The sequence below is a fragment of the Salvelinus namaycush genome, chromosome 10 (assembly GCF_016432855.1).
Source record: "Salvelinus namaycush isolate Seneca chromosome 10, SaNama_1.0, whole genome shotgun sequence".
Lineage (NCBI taxonomy): Eukaryota > Metazoa > Chordata > Actinopteri > Salmoniformes > Salmonidae > Salvelinus > Salvelinus namaycush.
Genome location: NC_052316.1, coordinates 9,227,069 through 9,249,081, shown reverse-complemented (window position 1 = coordinate 9,249,081; position 22,013 = coordinate 9,227,069). Strand labels below are relative to the sequence as shown.

Here is a 22,013-nt window from a genome sequence, read left to right as displayed (position 1 = left end):
GTGTGGATTGTAGGGGGCTAGCAGGCGAGCTCAATGACCTTTCAGTAAAATCTGTCTCAGTTAGGGGGGGGGGGGTAAGTGAATGTGAGTGTGGGTGTGGGTGTGTGCCCACATCAGTAATCATGTGCTAATGGCTGCTGCCACTAAACACTGTTGTCACACTTGGGCGGAAGCATCATGCTCATTGTTGCCATCTATAAGGTTACTGTGTGTGGTGTGTGTTCTGCTGCACACATGTGTATTTGCTTACGCCTGTATGTGTTTATGCATGTTTGAGTCTTTTATGTTGGTATGTGTTTGTCAGAGAGAGAAATACATTAAATCCATCCCTTCTTCCTGTTTATGATAAATACCTGGGTTGTGTTCATTATGCATCAAGGTAAGAAAACGGACTGAAACAGTGAGGGGCAAACCTGAACTTATCCAATAAGAAATCTTCGTTTTTTTTTTCTGTTGAAAATGTTTTGTTCCGTTGTGCCATAATGAATATGACACGGATTGTAGTTCAACTCTCTCCTTCCCTCCTCCCCATCAGATCAACAACCAGGTCCTGTATGGCCGCAGCCACCTGAACGCCTCAGCTATCATTAAGAGCTCCTCGTCCAAGGTCAAGATTATCCTCATCAGGTAAGCTAGTCAGCCGACCCTGGGACCAAGGGCGTCAACGCCTATTCAAAAGGAGGGGACACCTAAAACCGGTAGTTATTTTGTTCATTAAATCAGACAAGACGCACTTAGGCTACCATGAACACAGTCAACACAAATATATTTTAAAGTAGGCTAAGAATATAATGAAATATAACCGACTGAAATGGAATCGCTGTCATATAAAAAATAAAAAAAAAGGTTCCATTTTGAAACAGCCCAAGGCAAGCCCTTGCTTTTTAAATCCGCGTTTCATCTCTTTCCCACCCTCACTCCACTTTGCTAGGGAGCAGGCGTTTGGGTCATACATTGAGAGTATCTTCATCATGATACCCATACAAAATAACAGCAATCCTATTTTATAAAATCATGCGAGTCTCGCGTTCATATTTCACGACCTCCGATGGGCTTTCCGCGATCGAGCAAAAACAATGGCCAACACTTGATCTAAGGCTACATTAACCTAGTGCACGCTAAATGTTTCTGATCAGTGATAGATTTGCAAATAAATAGATGCGCTATACCACTTCCTCTTATTTGCCCAGCCAGAGAATTAACCAAATATACAGAGGGAGATTCAGTGAAACGACATCACGTTGATTGATTAAGACAAGTCGCAGGCATTTGGTCGGGAGTAGACCTAGGCTAATACGTGACTGCGAGTCAAGAGGAAAATAATCCACTTGGTAAGCTACATAACATGCTGAAAAACATTTTTGCCACTATACAGTCTCCATATACAGGGCCTTCGGGGAAAGTATTCAGACCCCTTGACTTTTCCCACATTCTTTGTTACGTTACAGCCTTATTCTAAAATGGATTCGATACAAATTTTCCCTCAGCAATCTCCACACAATACCCCATAATGACAAAGGGAAAAACAGGTGTATTGAAAGTAAAAAACAGAAATACCTTATTTACGTAAGTATTCAGACCCTTTGCTAGGAGAATCGAAATTGAGCTCAGGGGCATCCTGTTTCCGTTGATCATCCTTGAGATGTTTCTACAACTTGATTGGAGTCCACCGGTGGTAAATTCAATTGATTGGACATGATTTGGAAAGGAACACACCTGTCTAAGGTCCAACAGTTGACAGTGCATGTCAGAGCAGAAACCAAGCCGTGAGGTCGAAGGAATTGTCTGTAGAGTTCCAAGGCAAGATTGTGTCGAGGCACAGATCTGGGGAAGGGTACCAAAAAATTGCTGCAGCGTTGAAGGTCCCCAAGAACACAGTGGCCTTCATCCTTAAATGAAAGAAGTTTGGAACAACCAAGAGCTGGCCACCCGGCCAAACTGAGCAATCGGGGGAGAAGGGCCTTGGTCAGGGAGGTGACCAAGAACCCGATGGTCACTCTGACAGGCTTCGGGACAAGTCTCTGAATGTCCTTGAGTGGCCCGGACTTGAACCCGATCGAACATCTCTGAATGTTCGACCTGAAAATAGCTGTGTTTTATTTTTAATACATTTCCAAAAATGTCAGTTTTTGCTTTGTCATTCTGGGGTATTGTGTGTAGATTGATGAGAAGAAACCCCGATTTAATCAATTTTAGAATAAGGCTGTAACGTACCCAAATGTGGAAAAAGTCAAGGCGCCTGAATACTGTTCAAATGCACTGTAGTTATCGTACTACATTGTCCATGTACTTTTTGGCTTGCCATAACAGGTTTTAAGCCTCGCCACTCCATTCAACAAAAGCAGCCATAGTTCAGCATTTCTTCAGTTTTTTTACCGTTTAACTCCCACAAGCATTCCAGCACAGGCTTCTTCTTGCGACAGGGATGAAGGAGTTCATTTTGTGCTTGACCACCTTAACGAGACGCCTTGTGACGCAGCTGGAGGACATTTGGAAGTCACTCCGACGTACCGTTCTACAACACAAAAGTACTGAACCACGTGATGTTTTATATGGACATTGCTCTCTAAATGGAGGCATGGCTCAATGGACCAAAAATCTAAGATAAATTGCTTTCTCTTGAAATAAATGTGTAATTCTATTGACGATAACGTTTACTGCAGCGGCAAGGGTTACAAGGGGGAATCGAAATGCGATCGTTTTGTGAGGCAGTTAGCTGAGGTAACTAAATTGCACCCCAATTGTTTCTGCTTACAAATCTGAGGTACCTGTATGTTGAGTTATCATTTTAATTAACTGAAGGAGGGAGGGAGAGAGAGCCTACATTTTACTCCACAACCGCTGTTTATGCTCCCTTTGAGTGAGCGAGCAAAGTGATGCTATTTTGGTACCATCCTTTCTCAGTGTACAAGCTGTCGATTACGGGGGCGAACAGTACTAGAGGACAGTTGTACCTCCTTTCTTTATTTCCTCCTCCACAGTCGTGCCAAATAACCATCCGCTCTATAGAAATAAGATATTCTACCCTTCAGGGGGACGTTCTTAGAACCATTTTAACATTTGAAGGCTATTTTCTCCCTCAGCCAACGTTGACAGAATGCATATGTTACGCTCTGACATGACCATTAGGCTGGTGGCACCATCGCTCCCCGTCATCTATGGCCACTATTACCCAAGGAAGGCAAATAAACCCCACGCACGACGACAACCTCAGTGTAATTTTGGGGATTTGTCTTATCGGCTCATGTGGAAGGGAGAGGATGAGGGAGGCAGAGAGAATGAGGAAAGGAGAGAGGGAGAAGTGGAGTCTCATTAACTGGGCTTCAATATCCGTCCACTCAAACACCAGCTATGAAGCCAGCCACTGACCTTCTACATCCTAAATCGCACCCTATTTTCTATATAGTGCACTACTTTTGACCAGGGTCCACAGGGCTCTATATAGGGAATAGGGTGCCATTTGAGACGCAGAACTGACTGCACTCGCTCGGTTCCGTCTTATTACTCATTATTTCTTGCTCTACCGCTCCCTCTCTCCTTCTCTCCCACTCTACTGCTCCCTCTCTCCTTCTCTCCTGCTCTACCGCTCCTTCTCTCCCGCTCTACCTCCCCATGTACCTCACACTCTACCGCTCCCTCTATCCCTCTGTATCTCACTCTACCTCACACTCTACCGCTGTACCTCACACTCTGCTGCTCCCCTCTCCCGCTCTACCTCACACTCTGCCTCTCCCGCTCTACCTCACACTCTGCCTCTCCCGCTCTACCTCACACTCTGCCTCTCCCGCTCTACCTCACACTCTGCCTCTCCCGCTCTACCTCACACTCTGCCTCTCCCGCTCTACCTCCCTCTCACCATAGCCGTCCCCCGCTCTCAAACCTTCTGTTTCTTGTCTTAATCGCTCTTGCAAACTCTCTCTCCATCCCTCTCTTTACCTCTTCCATATCCCCCCACCCCCTCTCACTGCTGCCTCTAGTGCCTAATCATCTCTCTGGGGAGTGAGGAGCACACAGAGCACGACGGCGACGCAGCACTTAATTTCCTCCCCATGCCACGCGCCGCTTCTTGCCATCCTTAAGTCCCTGTAATTGAACACAGTGGGCCGGAGCCCAATCACCTGTGTTTTCCACACATATTAAAACATACTGAAGGGAGAGAGGGAGGCCTAGGATGGTGTCTAGGGCCCATATCCATAAAGCATCAGAGTAGGAGTGCTAGTCCCCCCTGTCTGTCATTTTATTCAATATGCTTTAAAAGGCAAAAGTGATCCACACTCTGCAACGTGTTGTGAATACTGGCCAAGGGAAGTGCATAAGCAGGCCGTTATGACGGCTGTCAAAATGTGAACGACAGACATGGCATCAGTGAGCAGCACATCCATTATTCCTGAGCTGCTGACGGGAAAAAGGCTGCGGAAAATATAACATGCTGATTTATGCATCGCCGACGTGAGGTTCTCTGTTGAAGTGTCTGGCCGCTAGGCAGCCTCTTTGGCTGACAACTAAAACGTCATGTATAGCAAGCACGGAATCAGTGTTTAAGGTGTCCTTTTTGTATTCCACGGAATTGACACGTCCATGGTGACACTTCATGGAACACGGCAGTGCTGTCATTCTGAGCTTGTGGTTATCGGCGCAGCTTTCAACCGCGTCTGTTAAGTTATGCGTCTCTCGTGCCAATGGCAGAGTCAAATAATGGGTTTTACTCTAAGATAAGTCCGTGTCTCAAATTACACCCTATTCCATATGTGTTGACACTCCGAAGTTCCAATGCGGCGATTGTTTGCTAGCGGAGGACTATTTGTTTAACCTTTATTTAACCTTTATTTAACTAGGCAAGTCAGTTAAGAACATTCTTATTTACAATGACGGCCTACCCCGGCCAAACCCGGACGACGCTGGGCCAATTGTGCGCCGCCCTATGGGACTCCCAATCACAGCCGGCTGTGGTACAGCCTGGAATCGAACCAGGGTCTGTAATGACGCCGCTAGCACTGAGATGCGCAGCGGTCTAAGGCACTGCCACTCGGGAGCCACACTCAGTTATGCTTAGCAAACAAATCTCAATTATGCGCAAACTTATGGTGAAAAAGCAAATGGGAATTTTCTCATTCTCCACTCCTATGGTAGGACTCTGCTCGGGGCTAATGGATGTGTCCCTGCCTTGTCATCTGTCCCTATACGAATGGCCCGTGCTACCTGGAACTTGCCTGCCAAGGAAGTCGTTTCCATCTACTTCTCCTCCTCCATCCTGTCGTGGAGTAGACAGAGAACAGCAATAAGAGTGTTTCGATCAGTGCTGGTCGCATGTCACAAGTCGTGGAACCCGAAGGCAGCGGCATGCTGCTAAGCGGACGGGAGTGATTTGCGAGAGGTTTGGACCAGATTGACATACAGTGCCTTCGGAAAGTATTCAGACCCCTTGACTTTTTCAACATTTTGTTACGTTACAGCCTTATTCTAAAACTGATTACATAAAAAATGTCCTCAATCTACGCACAATACCCCATAATGACGAAACGAAAACAGGTTTTTAGAAATGTTTGCAAATATATTAAAAAATAAAAACAGAATGACCTAATTTACATAAGTATTCAGGCCCTTTTCTATGCGACTCGGAATTGAAATTGAGCTCATGTGCATCATGTTTCCATTGATCATTTGAGATGTTTCTACAACTTGATTGGAGTCCACCTGTGGTAAATTCAATTGATTGGACAGGATTGTGTCGAGGCACAGATCTGGGGAAGGGTACCAAAGATTCTGCTGCATTGCAGGTCCCCAAGAACACAGTGGCCTCCATCATTCATAAACGGAAGAAGTTTGGAACCCCCAAGACTCTTCCTAGAGCTTGCCGCACAGCCAAACTGAGCAATTGGGGGAGACGAGCCTTGGTCAGGGAGTTGACCAAGAGCCCGATGAATAATAAATACCTATACAAATGTAGTGCACTACTTTTCATCAGAACCCTATGTGCCCTGGTCAAAAGTAGTGCACTATATAGGGAATAGGGTGCCATTTGGGATGCAGACATATTGTCGCTGTCCGACCCACCCAGGTCTCAAGTGCAAGAGCGCAAGTTACCGAGGTAGAGCGAACAGGAAGAAATCGCTTGGTCATACTGTTGACATTTGGAGGACTTTGTCCTTCAGTGTCCCTGAATACTGTTGATTTGTCATAAACATGAGGAGAGCGGACACATCTCAATCACACGCATGCATGCGCACACACACACAAAATTAGGTTGATAGGGATTTTCCATCCTCATCAGATGTTGGTTTTCAGATTTATTGAAATTCACTTTTTTCTATCCCACTGGTCGTGTGCACTCTGCAGTCCAGTATTCAGCGTTTTGTTTCCCTCCGTTTGTCTGGGGGAAAATCCAGGTTTCACAGTAGCTGTGATTAGATTGCAGCCAATTCACAGTAGGAGCAGAATAGGTCAGTACGTGCTCAGGGGTTTGGTGACAAACTCCTTTAAAAAGGTTGGTGGGAGGGGTGGCTCAAAAAATGCTATATTGAGTCAAAGTTCGTTTGGCAATGAGCGGTGGGACGTCGAAAGGATAGGGCGCCTCGTAGCCATATCGCCATGGAAACATCAGCTGGCGCCGGCCAGGCTGCAGACAGGAAGAAAAAGGTCCGACTAGGAACGCAAATGGTAAAGTGTCAGCCCACCCAGCTCCCGTTCACTCATCCAGCCTCGCATTGGATTGAGTTAGTGCTGTGACGCCAGTGAGCGTGTTCGTTTATGCACACACACACACACACACACACACGCAAACAACACGTCCTACGACTTTGTCAGCTTACCATGGATTGGCCACATTTTCTTATTTTAGTTGTGGGAGAACGGGGATGTGTGGGGATAAGGTAACACAAGAAACGATTGATTGATTGATAAATTCCCACTGTCCCTACCATCCCCTTGGTGGAAGAGGGAACAAAAGCATTAAGTGTAATTGGAAAAGGGTCACTTACTGGGCGTAGAGAATAACAGTGGAGAGAGGGAGGAAGAGAGTGGGGGAGAGGGAGGTAGATAAATGGCGTGAGAGAGGGGGAGAAAAAAAGAGTATCGCGAGAGAGTGGGATAGAGAGAGGCAAAGACGGGGAAAGAAGGGGGTGGGAAGAGGGAGAGAGGAGGGTACCTGCACACATGAACTGGGGGAACCACCACACATAACCACTTGAGGGTTGAACTGGAAGGATAGCTGGATATCATCACTGACTGCTGGTCTGGGCTAGCTGAGGACCCTCCTTGTGGATTGGAGAAGCCAGAAGCTCCTGCTTTTCTTGGCTGTGTCTGACCGTCTGTCTAAGAGAGGAGAGGACAAAGTGAAGAGAAACCACGGGACAGATTTATGAGCGCACCCCCACCGGTTTTGACTGAAACCAGATAGAAGGGGGAGATTACAAGAGAGGAGATGAGAGGACAAGGACGGTAGAGAAAATAAAGGGACGGCAGAGCGGTCAAGACACGGTCCAAAGACAAGTATCCTCATCTTCCTCTTCTTTATCTCTGTGGGTCTCTAACCTTCGCATACTGAACCACCCATTAGACTGACAGTTGATGACCTCTTTGACGCTGCCTCCAGTGACATAATGTATCACACGGCAAAGAAGGAACTATCCTATAGGACGACACCGGAAGAAATGCATGCACTCACTCTCTTCTGCTGCACATGGTGAACCACTTTTACCTCTCAACAGTCCATAGCACCTGCCGGCCCTATTTCGCTCCCTTCCCGTTGGCCCTAATCCTTCAATTTGTGCAGATCTTAATGCTCTGCGTGGGTATAAGCAGTGTAGTGGTTGATCGTCCACCACATTGCTTCCACCTTACAGACATAGGGCCATGGTGAAGGGGTACGGAGCAAATTGGAACTGGCTGTCTCTCTTTACTTGACCCCGTTCATGTGTATTTCTGGTGATAGAAACTAAGACCCAGATGGTTAGACTACGTAGAAAAGTTCATAAATCAAGCAACTCCTGTCAATTACCCCATGGGCTTTTTGTGTATGTTTCGCGAATCCATGGAGGTGTCTCCTCTGCCATCTGCAGACCATTAGTAACCCGAACGCTTATTGTCGAATCCACTCGGAGCCGTTTGCATACAATAGGGAGTGATTGTTGACTCGTCTTCTCCTCCCTCATCCCGTGTTTCTCCGGCACTCACCTGGGGTGCTCTGTCATATCTGTCGGCTTTGACATTTTTCGTGTCCTCGTCTCGCAGTAGTCCCCTGAGGTGGCGTGAACAAACGCGTCGCCAAACTGTTTTGTTTTCCCCTTGTTTGCTGTTCCAAGTGTACACACAATTTCAACAGCTGTCTTTGAAGAGTGCGCGGACTGGTGACAGCAGTGGGATTCACGCGCACTGGCGGCAGCGGTGGAGCAGATTTCTTCTTCTCCGAGAGCACATGAATGACTGGCTTCGTCAGCTGCCGCCGGGAGATTCCGTTACCGCACAAACGGAGAGGGAATGAAAGAGGTTTGAACAAAAGGAAAGACAAAAGATATGCAAAATAGGTCCCATGTAGGCGGTGAGGAAAGGAAGACGTAAAAGAACTGGAGAACGCTGGCCTGTGGAGGGATACATATTTGTGTTGCCGATTCCTTAAAAAAAATATTTTAAAAAAAGTTTTTTTTTATTTTCCCCCCTGAAGTGACTGACTTGAATTTCATAGCACATTGACCGTAATTATATAACTTCCTCAACTAATTATCTTTGCTATTGGTAACCAATACAGGGTAATTGTTATCAATATAGCTATAATCGTTATCAATATAACTGATTATTATACCAATTTGTGTCAAGCCATTGTTTTCAATGGAGACCATTCTCTTCAGAGAAAGAGTGAGCATAAAGTCTACTCTGACCATGCAATGTTGAGCACGCGTGTTGTACGGGGGTTGTGTTGGGTTCAGGTGGTGCTATCGCAGCCGTCGAGTCCAAATCGCCTGATGTGAGAGATGATGAATGTCTAGCCTGGTTGGCCCTCTCAATCCCAAACCGAGCATTACTCTGGCTTTCTCCATCCTAGCTTCCATTTGTCCCCTGCAGATATTACCAGAGTCACAAGCCTCAACCCCCAGAATCACACCCTCAGCCCCCCGAGGCACTCCTGTAAATCTGAAAGGATTGGATATGTATAAGCATATAGTCCGACATGTCTAAATGCTAATTCGGTGTCCACAGTTGCAGAGGCGGCGGCCCATTGTGACATACTGTATCTACGCGGCTCTGAGACCACCGTCCGTGGGGGGACCCACTGCCCCAACCGTGCACCTCCCCAAACTTCCTAACCAATGCGGCTCCGCTTAAGCGGCTTCTATTCATTTGAATTGCTTGAGCCACGCTGAGATTCTGAGAAAGTGTAAAAGCCAACAGTCCCAACATTCTAGAACACGGCTGTGCGGATGCGTACACATTTTGAACTCCTCTGATTAGCACTTTAGTCATCATTCCACAAGTGCAATGGTGCAAGTTGTCCATTTTGAACTGGGCCTGTGGCCGGCTGTGTGTACCTGAGTCGTATTCACTAGGCACAAAATGGAAGAGAAACTGACTGAAACAGGGAAGAACTAACCAAACGTCCAATAAGAAACTCTCCCGTTTTTTGTTTGTTGCTACAGTATGAATAATGAATAGGACCCTAGCTTCCTTTCCCATTGAGCTTCCTTCATATGTTTCCCTAAGGTCAGGGGGATATTGATCTAGATGAATGGAAATTATGTCCTTGATCAGCTTTATACCTGATGTCTCTCTCTGCTGTCCTGACCAAGCACCACACACACACACACACACACACACACACACACACAGTCCGTGTTAATACCACACTCTGGTACACAGGAGGAGATGCTCCCATTAACCTTGGCATCCCTTCCAATGCAGCGGTCTTCACCTCACACTCTCCACACCATTGATTACTGCTAATACAATTCTATTGAATAGCACCTTCTCTATCTATCTCCATCTCTCTCTCTCTCCATCTCTCTCTCTCTCTCTCCATCTCTCTCTCTCTCTCTCTCTCTCTCTCTCTCTCTCTCTCTCTCTCTCTCTCTCTCTCTCTCTCCCGCCCTATAGGAATGAAGATGCTATCAACCAGATGGCCGTTCCCCCCTTCCCAACTCCACCTTCTGTCCTCTCCTCCACTGAGGTGAGTCTTATTCTCACACACACACACACACACACACACACACTCTTATGGCCGTGTGGTCATCCAAAAGCTGAGAGAGCGTGGCACTAGCCATGACGTTATGCGATAGCATCTGCTTGGGCCTAAACACACACACACTTCCAGAAGCAAACAGAACAACAACCGACATCGAGCTGATATCGTTGGCCCTTGGTCCAAAACGGAGCCTTCTTATCCAAAACATGCACGTTTTGGTTTGTGCATGTCCGATCAGTGCACTTACCTGAAGATATGGACTGTTATTCAATTGAAGGAAATGACAGTGCTGTTGACAACGTTCTACTTTTGAATGTGTTTTTTCCCCCCATGTATCACCACCATAATCATCATTTTGATTATCATTGTCCCAGGCTCATCCCCCCACACCACCAGCAGCAGCAGCGGTATCAGCCTTGGCCCCCACAGAGAAGCCCCAACCTCCAGAGAGCCTGGTCCTCAGCAGGGGCCCCCTGGAGTCATCCATCTCCATCAGCAAGGTAAGAGGCTCCACTCCCCATATTCTTACCTGTCCTGGGTCGTGTTAATTAGGCACCAAACGTACGAAAGCGGACGGGAACAGGAAGGTATTACCTGGACCTGGTCCAATAAGAAATGATTGTTTTCCGTTGCAAAAAAATATAGAAGTTTTTTGAAGTGTTCCATCTGTCTTTTTCGTAAAAATGTCTGCCAGTGTGGTGATCTTTCTGTGGCTCGGACCTCTCTCACACACCACACACACACACACACACACACACACACACACACACACACACACACACACACACACACACACACACACACACACACACACACACACAGGGGCAGTCCAGTGTCGGCTCCAGTGGGAGCACAGCTACGGAGCTCATCTCCAGAGAAGCAACACTGAAGAGCCTCCGAGAGGGAGAGACCGCCTCCAAGGTCAGCTGACAGGAAGCCCCCGTGACACTTCCTCTTTGCACCCTACACGTCTCGTCCAGCTCTGTGAGCCTCAGTGTGCAGACTTTTGCAGCTGACTTTTTTTACTGACTTGTTTACGTACTTGTTTACTGACTTGGTTTCTCAGTTCTGAATTAGTTGAGGAACTTAAAAGTCAAGCATGAACACCAGGCAGACACTTCAGCACCCCCCCTAAATATACTTTCCTTTTAAGTTTTCCAGGCATAACTTACATACATAGACATAGGGCACTAGTCAATTCAATCCTGTGACCGTGTGTGTGTGTGTATTCATGCATGTACTTCTATGTGCTCTCCGCAGAAGCTCAAGGCCTCTGAGAAGGGGGCTGAGTCTTCGGAGAGTGTGCCTGTGCCGGATGCCAAGGCCCTCCTGGAGCAGGTGAGCATGACAGTGGATTTGGGTAACCTATTATACACGAGGCAATGTAGGGCATTCCACAGCACTGCATGTAGGGCACTGGACTCCACTCTGTGGGGAAGGGAGAGTGAAGCAGAACGAGCTCATAGTATCAGACAACTCGTGTTTAAAATTGAACAGTAAAATGCATTATTCAGTTATTCACAACTCGTTGTCTGGGCAAAGATCTGGTAAAATATTGACTACGATTTCTGTTCTGCGTAGACTGCCAGCCTGTCCAAGGTCTCGCAGAGCTCCAGTAAGGTGCCAATGGTGAGCGGTGTGGACGGAGGGCTGGTGTCCCCCCATGCCGCCTCCCTGCCCTCCTGCACCGGTCCAGACTTTGAGTACTGCAGCAAAGGTATGGACTCCCCCCTCGAACCCTCCTAACCTCCTCCCTGGAGTCACACTCACAACTAGCAGTCCATTCACAGTACAGGCCTGAGCCTTTTACTCAACTGTCTAATATTCAATTCTCTGTGCAACACCTTGTAAGTCAACATCTGCTTTTAAATTCCTTAGAAATATGACGCCGTCCAACAAAAATAGCAACTCTGTTTGCCGTGACGTTTTATTACAGAATCTCTCTCTCCATCTTTCCTCCAGTAGACCCAGCCACGTGTCCTATCGTTCCAGGCCAGGAGGTAGTCATAGAGATCGCCAAGGGTCGCTCTGGCCTGGGCCTCAGCATCGTAGGGGGCAAAGATACACAGCTGGTAAGATGACTAACTCTACTCAGGGGTGTGTGTCTGGTTAGGTGAACTGGTTTCTATGTCAACCGTCAACAACGGTCACCAAGACGGACGTTAGCTTGATATGGGCTAATGAAAACGGCATGACACGAGCCAAGGTCTGCCTTTATTCAAATAAAGTGTCAACTTTTAATTGATTTGCTGTTTGCCCAGTCTGTTGTAGTTGATCTCTGTTCGGTTTATTTGAAGTTACAGCGCATTGTCTCAGCCAGAGGTGAGAGACACACTGCAGAGAGTGGTCTAGCTCTCTCTCTGTCTCTCTCTCACTGCCATTCTCCTTAGTCTTCTGGGAACACGCAGCAGCCTCAGGCCACCGCAGAACAAAGGAGTCGCCTGCTATTTAATTGAATGTTCTGTAGCCGTGTTGCCCAAGGACGAGCATTGAGAGAAGCATTCACTTTGTTTCAACTGATCTTTCCAGAGGCTTTCAGTCCAGTTAGTTATATCGCCTAGCTTTGATTCGTTTGTCTCTCGCTCTCTCTCTCTCTCTCTCTCATTCAATATGCTTTAATGGCATGAATGACAAGGTCAATGTTGCCAAAGCGAAGTGATACACAAAAAAATTATGAAAACAACAGCGACAACAATAAGAATCGTAGCTATAATACTAAAGAGAAAAAAATATTTGTGTATATATATATTGTCGGTCGGAACCGGTACCAGAACAATGCAGCTTACATCTAAGAGGTTGCCTTAAGTAACCTTTTGTCTTATGTTACCATACCAAACCCTTCAAATCATACTAATTTCTGAGGCTCTGATTTACGTTTACTATGTTACGTCTAGTCTATGAGACCAGGCTGATATTATATGTGGTTGGAATACTGTCCGCTTGCATAACAGTGCAAAGATGACACATTACACGTGCATTCGCAAATTCTCAAGAGATGCTGAAAGAAAGAGATCCTATATCTCCACTCCTGTTCCTGAGACAAAATTAACATTTGTTCTATAAATATACCGCAAGAAATGCATAATTCTGCAGGAGTTATTAATATATTATGTTATAGGCCTACAGTCAGTGTCCGTATTTCAGTTACTATTCCATTTAAACCATATTCTTAGGAATAGGAATATTCTGTTTATTCATGGATGTCAACAGTGCATGTAAACACCTTATCCCAAATAAGACCTTGAGCGGGATATGAGCTACTATCTGGAATACTTTGTGCATGGCCACTTAGAAATGTCTTTGTTTTTGATAGAAAAGCACATTTTTTGTCCATTTAAAATAACACAAAATTAATCAGAAATACAGTGTAGACATTGTTAATGTTGTAAATGACTATTGTAGCTGGAAACGGCTCAAAATGGCCAGAAACAAAGCACTTTCTTCTGAAACTCATCAGTCTATTCTTGTTCTGAGAAATGAAGGCTATTCCATGCGAGAAATTGCCAAGAAACTGAAGATTTTGTACAACGCTGTGTACTACTCCCTTCACAGAACAGCGCAAACTGGCTCTAACCAGAATAGAAAGAGGAGTGGGAGGCCCCGGTGCACAACTGAGCAAGACGACAAGTACATTAGAGTGTCTAGTTTGAGAAACAGACGCCTCACAAGTCCTCAACTGGCAGCTTCATTAAATAGTACCCGCAAAACACCAGTCTCAATGTCAACGGTGAAGAGGCGACTCGAGGATGCTGGCCTTCGTAGGCTCCGACAAAGTTCTGACAGTGTCAGAAATCTTTCCCAAACTCAGCTGATTCATATAATCAACTAATCATCAAGCTTTAATCATTTGAATCATCTGTGTAGTGCTAGGGCAAAAACCAAAACGTGAACCCTTGGGGTCCCCAGGACCGAGTTTGGGAAACGCTGCTTTATCGTGTAGTGTGGCTGGTGTTACGAGCCGATCCCGGTGACTGACCAATAGGAACATGGCCGGCACTGAGTATGCATACAAAATAATATGATTAGCCTATTGTGAATAGTATGATTCATGTAATAGTTTGATTTTAACGTTTACATGCTTTGCAAGAAGAGATAATCCCCTGTTAATCTTGGTTACATGACACATCTGAAACCAAGCTACCTTGATGAACGCAGAAAATCAGTATAAACGTTTTCTTTCCTTTCTTCTTTCCTTCCTTCCTTCCTTCCTTCCTTCCTTCCTTCCTTCCTTCCTTCCTTCCTATCGTCACACCTTGTCTAACAAGACAACGTTTGTATGTGACAACTATTTCGAAGATTCATTTTTTCAGTGTTTCTGAACTCACTTCACTCGCGCATAATCATAGAGAGAGGCTTGCGCTGCTGGTGTCGGCACATGCGCAGATCAAACGCACCGCTGCAGTTGGCGCAGCCTACGTCGGCTGCCGTCGTCCCGCAAGGCAATCGCAGAATGTGACGACAAAACTAAAGCAAATTGTACCATTTGGCCAGGTTGATATCAAGATTTAAATGTGGTAAGATCGCACAGTGTGACATAATAACCGTAAAAGGCTGAATCCGACATACAGTGTGGAAAGGCCTTAAAGTGAAGTCTCCTTCCAATGTTCAATCGCATTCCATCTTTCTCTGACCTTCAACCTCACTTCCCCAATAGTTGATGTAGGTTTTCTTATTATTCTCCTCCAGCAGTCGAAACTTGGTGTTCATTTCAATGTTTTTGTATTTGGGCCCGTTTTGTTAAGGGTTCACTCTGGTCAGAGACAGTTCTCCATTAATGCTCTCTGCTTGTATGAACCTTTGTTGGATTGGTTGCACCCAAAATGTGCATGCCCTTTTTTCAGTTGGCAGTACAAGTGGAAGTCTTCCTAATGTTTTTGCAAAATTCAAGCTGCTGTTTTTCTGTGGATGTTTTGTGGGTGGGAGCGCTCTCCCTCTCTCTCTCTCGCTCTCTCTCTCACAAGAATCGCTGTTGAGGGTTCATATAAATTGCTGATGTTTGAAAGTGCTGTAAATGAGAGCGGTATAGGCAGGTGTGAGTGGCTGGGTCTAATAGTCGCCATAAGCAGTCCAAATGTCCTATTCACTGTCATATCTCCTCTTTTCTCTCACTCTCTACCCCACCCCCCTATTCTACCTCTCTCTCTCTCCCCCTCTGTCTCGGACTCTATCTAGGATGCCATAGTGATCCATGAGGTATATGAGGAGGGGGCGGCGGCACGCGATGGGCGACTCTGGGCTGGAGATCAGATCCTGGAGGTTAGTCTCTCTCTCTCTCTCTCTCACTCTCACTCACTCACCCACTCACACCTTGTCTAACAAGTCTGTTAGCTGTGCAACAGAGAGGAAAATAGAATAATCACAGACCTCACTGCACCTTTTCCATCAATGCACATGGTAGTGTCATGCTCCCCAGTGCACTAAACTAAGACAACGTCTCCCTCTACTGGCTTTCACTGAGATCAAGGAGTAGTTGAGTGAGTGACAGCGTGAGGTCTGGCGTACCGGGCAGCCCCTGCAAGGCGGGGAGGACCACGAGCTCTGGGTGCTTGTGCGCCTGTCATCGATGTCTATTTATTTTCTTTTTTTTAATAAATAATTTTGACAGTAACGCTCCAAAAAGTCATTGGGTTGGCAATACTCCGTATAGAAAACTGCTGGACCTGCAGGCCGTGGTGAAAACACTTGCACCCAAAAAAGGAGGACTTCAGGGGAGTTTCAAGTTGGATTTCATTTGATTTAATAAAATGGACCTTGAATGTTGCATCCCATTTGTGTAGACTATTTGCCAGACAAAACCCGCTGAGTTAAACAATAGTGGCTGAATTTATCCTCAAGCCGAGTACTTTTTTTCTTAATTGTTAATTTGATGTGCAATTTTTATATATATTTTTTTAAAGTTTATAAATAGCAGCTAAATACTGTATATAGGTGGGAGAACTCTGACCAGAGAAACTGAGTTACACCAGTGTACGTGTGTATGTGTACGCCCATCCAGGTGAATGGCGTGGACCTGCGCAGCGCAGCCCACGAGGACGCCATCACAGCCCTGCGGCAGACCCCGGCCAAGGTGCGTCTGACGGTGCTACGGGACGAGGCGCAGTACCGCGACGAGGAGAACCTGGACGTGTTCAGTGTGGAACTGCAGAAGAAGGCCGGCCGCGGCCTGGGCCTCAGTATCGTCGGCAAGAGGTACAGTTGCTACTCTGACACCCGGGCCTGATTTCTCACAAAGTGTGCACTACCTCATTTGCACACTCCCAGTCTTAGATTTAACAGTGGTGGAAACTGCCTCAAGCCAATGCTTACACCAATCCGAAGCTTTTAAATTTTTGGATTTATGCAAATGCACACTTTGGGAGGAGGGTGGAGAGTTGGGATGCGACCTCCTTGTGTCTCCGCTGCAGGAGTTTCACCCCTATCAGGAAGTGTAATGTTAACTAGCAAGACATGTAACAAGGAACTGCTGTAGCCGTTCACACTCGCTTGCTTGTTAGCTACAGGATCTCCATCAAACGGCAATGAAGGGTTAACCAGCATTTTCTCAGGCTTACAATGTCAGATGGATTTAAAAGCTGGAAAATGTTTGTTGGAATTATTTTGCAATACATTGGCTCGGCACCTGTTCAGATGGCTGTTGGTCTGCGTGCACTGTAGGAACGGCACCGGGGTGTTCATCTCGGACGTGGTGAAAGGGGGCGCCGCCGAGCTGGACGGTCGACTGATGCAGGGGGACCAGATCCTCTCTGTCGACAGCGATGACATGAGGCAGGCCTCGCAGGAGACGGTGGCGGCCATTCTCAAGGTAAGGGGAGGGGCCAGACCTATAGGCTCAATGTCACACCAACAAACAACCACATAGACTTGTAGACATAGACTTGTAGACACAGAATTGTAGACACAGACTTGTAGACACAGACTTGTAGACACAGACTTGTAGACACAGACTTGTAGACACAGACTTGTAGACACAGACTTGTAGACACAGACTTGTAGACACAGACTTGTAGACACAGACTTGTAGACACAGACTAGTAGACACAGACTAGTAGACACAGACTAGTAGACACAGACTAGTAGACACAGACTAGTAGACACAGACTAGTAGACACAGACTAGTAGACACAGACTAGTAGACACAGACTAGTAGACACAGACTAGTAGACACAGACTAGTAGACACAGACTAGTAGACACAGACACAGACTAGTAGACACAGACTAGTAGACACAGACTAGTAGACACAGACACAGACTAGTAGACACAGACACAGACTAGTAGACACAGACACAGACTAGTAGACACAGACACAGACTAGTAGACATAGACACAGACTAGTAGACATAGACACAGACTAGTAGACATAGACACAGACTAGTAGACATAGACACAGACTAGTAGACATAGACACAGACTAGTAGACACAGACTTGATGTACCCTACGCACACACAAAACTGCCATTATAGACCAAACAAATACTGTGCAATTGGAGATCAAATAAACCACAACTGCAGTCACAGACAAAACAAAGAACAATAGTCACGGACAAAACAAAGAACAATAGTCATGGACAAAACAAAGAACAATAGTCACGGACAAAACAAAGAACAATAGTCACGGACAAAACAAAGAACAATAGTCACGGACAAAACAAAGAACAATAGTCACGGACAAAACAAAGAACAACGGTAGTCATGGACAAAACAAAGAACAACGGTAGTCATAGACAACACAAATAACTACAATAACTAAAACCCATAACAACAGCTAATACTTGCCTCAAAAATAACACAAACAAACATCCCTCTCACCGTCACAGACCAAGACAATACCCAGCCTGTCCGTAACCACCAAACTTCCCTTCCTTCTACCACAAGGGGTCACCGTTGGTACTGTTATTGTCAAAGGCTGCAGTGCTCTTCAGAAGTGATGTGCTTTTAGCTGCAGCGGCGAGGCCTTCTGGACTGGTGGTTCTGGCTACAGTTGAGCACTTTGTGGAGTCCTTTTAAAGTGGGTGCTTTGTGGACAGTTGCTACAGTGGTGTATACCTTTGCCAGCGCCCTTACCAAAGTATATAGTAGTATTCAACTTATTGCTTCCGTCTATGACCTGGAGTGGGTATCCTGGCTGCAGTTGGGCGTTAAATGGGTTGTATTGTTGTCTTTGTATTGCACTATGGCTGCGTACCAAATGGCACCCCTATTCCCTATATAGTGCACCATGTAGGGAATACGGTACCATTTTGGGACGCGGCCTGTGAAGTGGAGACCCTGTACGATTGAAGCGTGTGCCCTGTCCACTGTATTGGAGATTCCAGCAGGCTGCATCAGCCAGTAGTTAACTAGGATGTGGATGTAGACTCTAAGGCCTAGTCCCTAGCTGCTCTGCTCTGGTAGTGACGTGCTGTGCTGTTGCTGTTGCGTTACCTGTGCCTCTGCAGTGCGCCAGGGGGATGGTGCTCCTAGAGCTGGGCCGACTGAAGGCTGCCTCCTGGATCTCTTCCCGACACACCTCCCAGGGAAGCCAGGTGTGTGTGTGTGTGCGTGCGTGAACTCGCCGGAGGAGAGTGTGTGCGGCCATTCTCACCCCTGCTGCCTGGGAGCTTGCATGCAAAAGCTCAGTCACACTGACTCACCCTGGCTGCTGTGTCATTAATACCCACTGTCTCACCTCCTCCTCCTCGCTCCATTCATCTCATGCATGGGAGCCAAAATGGCCGCCTGCTGGACGTTTACCAGACTCATTCTGGTGTCAACTGTGTGTCAGTGACTCACTCACCTTGCCCAAAACAAACTCGCTGCCACCGGGCAGCATGCCTCAGTGTGTGTTTTTTCTCCTGACTGGATCACAGCTCTGTTTCCCCTCCCTCTCTTTCTCCCACAGATGAGCCACGTGATTGCCAACAGCACAATCGCCACGCCCCACCCCCTGCTAAACTCCACCCCTTCCACCTCTCAGCTCCTCAACAACGCCAGGAAGCCCATGACGGAGAGCATGACCTCATCAAAGAGCGCAGGTAGAACCACTTTGCTCCCCTGGATTGGAACCTAGCCTCTCCGTCTGAATGTTGGTACTGCACTTTTGGTCTTTTGGAGTGCTGAGCTCTGAGGACCGGGATTGGATACCAGTCAGTTCCCTGTGTAATGCCCGTCTGTCCCTCTCTCTGTGTTATAGGAGCAGAGATGGGTGTGCGCACTGTGGAGATCACGCGGGTAAATGGAGCGCTCCTCTTCTGTTCGGTTCATAGTCATTGCTGTGGTCATCAGAAGATGAGTCACCAACCAGACCAATCACCCTTCTCCTTCCCTCTCTCTCAGGGTCCTACTGATGCGTTGGGGATCAGTATAGCTGGGGGGAAGGGCAGTCCTCTTGGGGATATCCCCATCTTCGTGGCTATGATCCAGGCCAACGGGGTGGCAGCCAAGACACACAGGCTCAAGGTGCGTGTGTCAGTGTGTGTGTGTGTGTGTGTGTCAGTGTGTTACGATCCCCTTACTGTCTATAATCTCTCACCATGGTGTGTGTGTTTTTTGTCCTCCAGGTAGGAGACAGGATCGTGAGTATTAACGCTCAGTCTCTGGATGGCCTGTCCCATGGGGATGTGGTCACCATGCTGAAGAATGCCTACGGCAGCATCATTCTCCAGGTAGAAAAACACACACACACTACAAGCATGCACATGGAACTCATACACATGCACACACACACATATACACTCACTGGCCAGTTTATTAGGTACACCACCCCCTTCACGAAAATTGATCTCTCCTACAGACAGTGAGTCACGTGGCGGTAGCTTGCTATATAAAGCTTGTAGGTATCGAGGCATTCAGTTACTGTTTATTTGAGCGGTACAGGCTGACTACACCGCTTGCGTCGCAAAATATATTTAGAAATCTATGTTATTCAATTATTGCACCCACACTGCTCGTTCGCGCCAACGAGCGTCTGCATTGCCAAAGGCTAAAATAGAAGTCAGTTCTATTTCTGATGCAGATTGCGCTGCAAGTCCTGCCTCTCCCATCTCCTCATTGGTTTATAGAAGCAGGTACCCACGTGCCATCTCCTCATTGGTTATACCCACGTGGGTGACTGAAAGACGAACGAGGTCAGTGGCGGTAATGCACCTAATTTATGAAAGTTGCCAATCGCAATATAAAGTCAAGAGAAGAAAAGGCCTAGAAGGAGGAGAGCTGACTAGAAACGATTCAGTTGACCGTTTTATGTGTGGATTAATTGTCGGAGTAGAGGACCTTGTGCATTTCAGGTAAAATAACAACTCAATGTTTATATCCCAGTACAAATGAGCTAGCAACAGCAAGCTAGCTAAATAGGACAAATTAGCTAGCAAGTGCAAGCTAGCTAGCTAAATTGCTTAAAATGTTTAATGCTTTTTGACCTGTCCCCAATTAATATAATTGGTTCAGAGTTTGTTTTGATATTTTAACCTGCGTGTCGTGATCGCGTTTGGTGTGTGTGATAGGTGGTGGGGGGGCAAAATCAATTTGTGCACGATGGCGCACGGGCTCGGCCGGGGTGGGTACGATGTAAGCGTGGTATGATCGTCGGTGCTAAGTGCGCCGGTTCCGGTATCTCAGAAACGTCCGGACTTCTGAGCTTTTCACGCACGACTGTGTCTAGGGTTAGGCCCGAGAAAGGTGCAACTAACAAAAAACATCCAGTCAGTGGCAGTCCTGTGGACGAAAACAACTTGTTGATGAGAGAGGTCGAAAGAGAATGGCAAGAATCGTGCAAGCTAACAAACAGACATAACTGTGCTGCACAACAGTGGTGTGCAGAATGACATCTCGGAACGCACAACTCGTTGGTCCTTGTCACGGATGAGCTATTTAGGGCTCCCGAGTGGCGCAGCAGTCTAAGGCACTGCGGTCTAAGGCACTGCATCTCAGTGCAAGAGGCATCACTGCAGTCCCTGGTTCGAATCCAGGCTGCATCACATCCGGCCGTGATTGGGAGTCCCATAGGGCAGCGCACAATGCCCAGTGTCATCCAGGTTTGGCAGGGGTAGGCCGTCATTGTAAATAAGAATTTGTTCTTAACTGACTTGCCTAGTTATAAAGGTTGAATAAAAAAAATAAAAAATTGCAAACAAGAAGAAGTGGCTCTAGTGGGCCCGATATCACCAACACTGGACAACTGAGGAGTGGAAAAATATTGCCTGGTCCGACGATGCCTGGTTCCTGTTCCATCATGCTGATGGCAGAGTCAGGATTTGACGTAAGCAGCATGTGTCCATCCTGCCTGGTACAGGCTGGTGGTGGAGGTGCACTGGTGTGGGGAATGTTTTCCTGGCACACGTTAGGTCCCTTGATACCAAATGAGCAACGAACGTTTCCAACACCTTGTAGAATCCATGCCCTGAAGAATTCAGGCTGTGTAAAGGGATCCGACCCGGTACTACATTTACATTTAAGTCATTTAGCAGACGCTCTTATCCAGAGCGACTTACAATTACATACATTCATACTTTTTTTTTTTTGTACTGGCCCCCCGTGGGAATCGAACCCACAACCCTGGCGTTGCAAGCGCCATGCTCTACCAACTGAGCCACACGGGGCCTACTAGATGGCTGTACCTAATAAACTGTCCGGTGACTGTAGACAGACATACGTACGTACATAAACACACAGTCTTGTACAGCTAACCTTGTGGGGACACACAATTCAGTCCCATTCAAAATCCTATTTTCCCTAAACCCTAACCCATACTCTTGCCCTAGCTCCTAACCCTAGACCTAATTCTAAACCTAACATTAATTCTAACATTAACTCTAAACCCCCTAGAAATAGCATTTGACCTCGTGGGGACTAACAAAATGTCCCCA

General features: G+C 46.7%; 1 protein-coding gene and 1 non-coding gene across 7 annotated transcripts in view; one reads left to right on the top strand and one right to left on the bottom strand.

Annotated features, from left to right (window-relative positions):
* The window catches only part of patj (PATJ crumbs cell polarity complex component), a 166,576-nt gene that overhangs the window by 135,139 nt on the left and 9,424 nt on the right, over nt 1-22,013 (top strand). For 4 of the 6 annotated variants that reach the window (XM_039002140.1, XM_039002141.1, XM_039002137.1 and 1 more), the window contains 15 exons: nt 536-627; nt 10,084-10,156; nt 10,546-10,671; nt 10,994-11,092; nt 11,432-11,509; nt 11,753-11,888; nt 12,134-12,243; nt 15,344-15,427; nt 16,167-16,360; nt 16,826-16,973; nt 18,609-18,695; nt 19,052-19,184; nt 19,343-19,380; nt 19,486-19,608; nt 19,710-19,814. In XM_039002140.1, coding sequence (XP_038858068.1) covers nt 536-627; nt 10,084-10,156; nt 10,546-10,671; nt 10,994-11,092; nt 11,432-11,509; nt 11,753-11,888; nt 12,134-12,243; nt 15,344-15,427; nt 16,167-16,360; nt 16,826-16,973; nt 18,609-18,695; nt 19,052-19,184; nt 19,343-19,380; nt 19,486-19,608; nt 19,710-19,814 — 1,626 coding nt within the window. The remainder of the gene's footprint in view (nt 1-535; nt 628-10,083; nt 10,157-10,545; nt 10,672-10,993; nt 11,093-11,431; nt 11,510-11,752; nt 11,889-12,133; nt 12,244-15,343; nt 15,428-16,166; nt 16,361-16,825; nt 16,974-18,608; nt 18,696-19,051; nt 19,185-19,342; nt 19,381-19,485; nt 19,609-19,709; nt 19,815-22,013) is intronic. The other 2 variants (XM_039002139.1, XM_039002142.1) reach the window with 2 other exon arrangements.
* Nucleotides 21,673-21,748, bottom strand: trnaa-ugc. The gene has a single exon. It is a non-coding gene; the product is annotated as a tRNA-Ala (tRNA).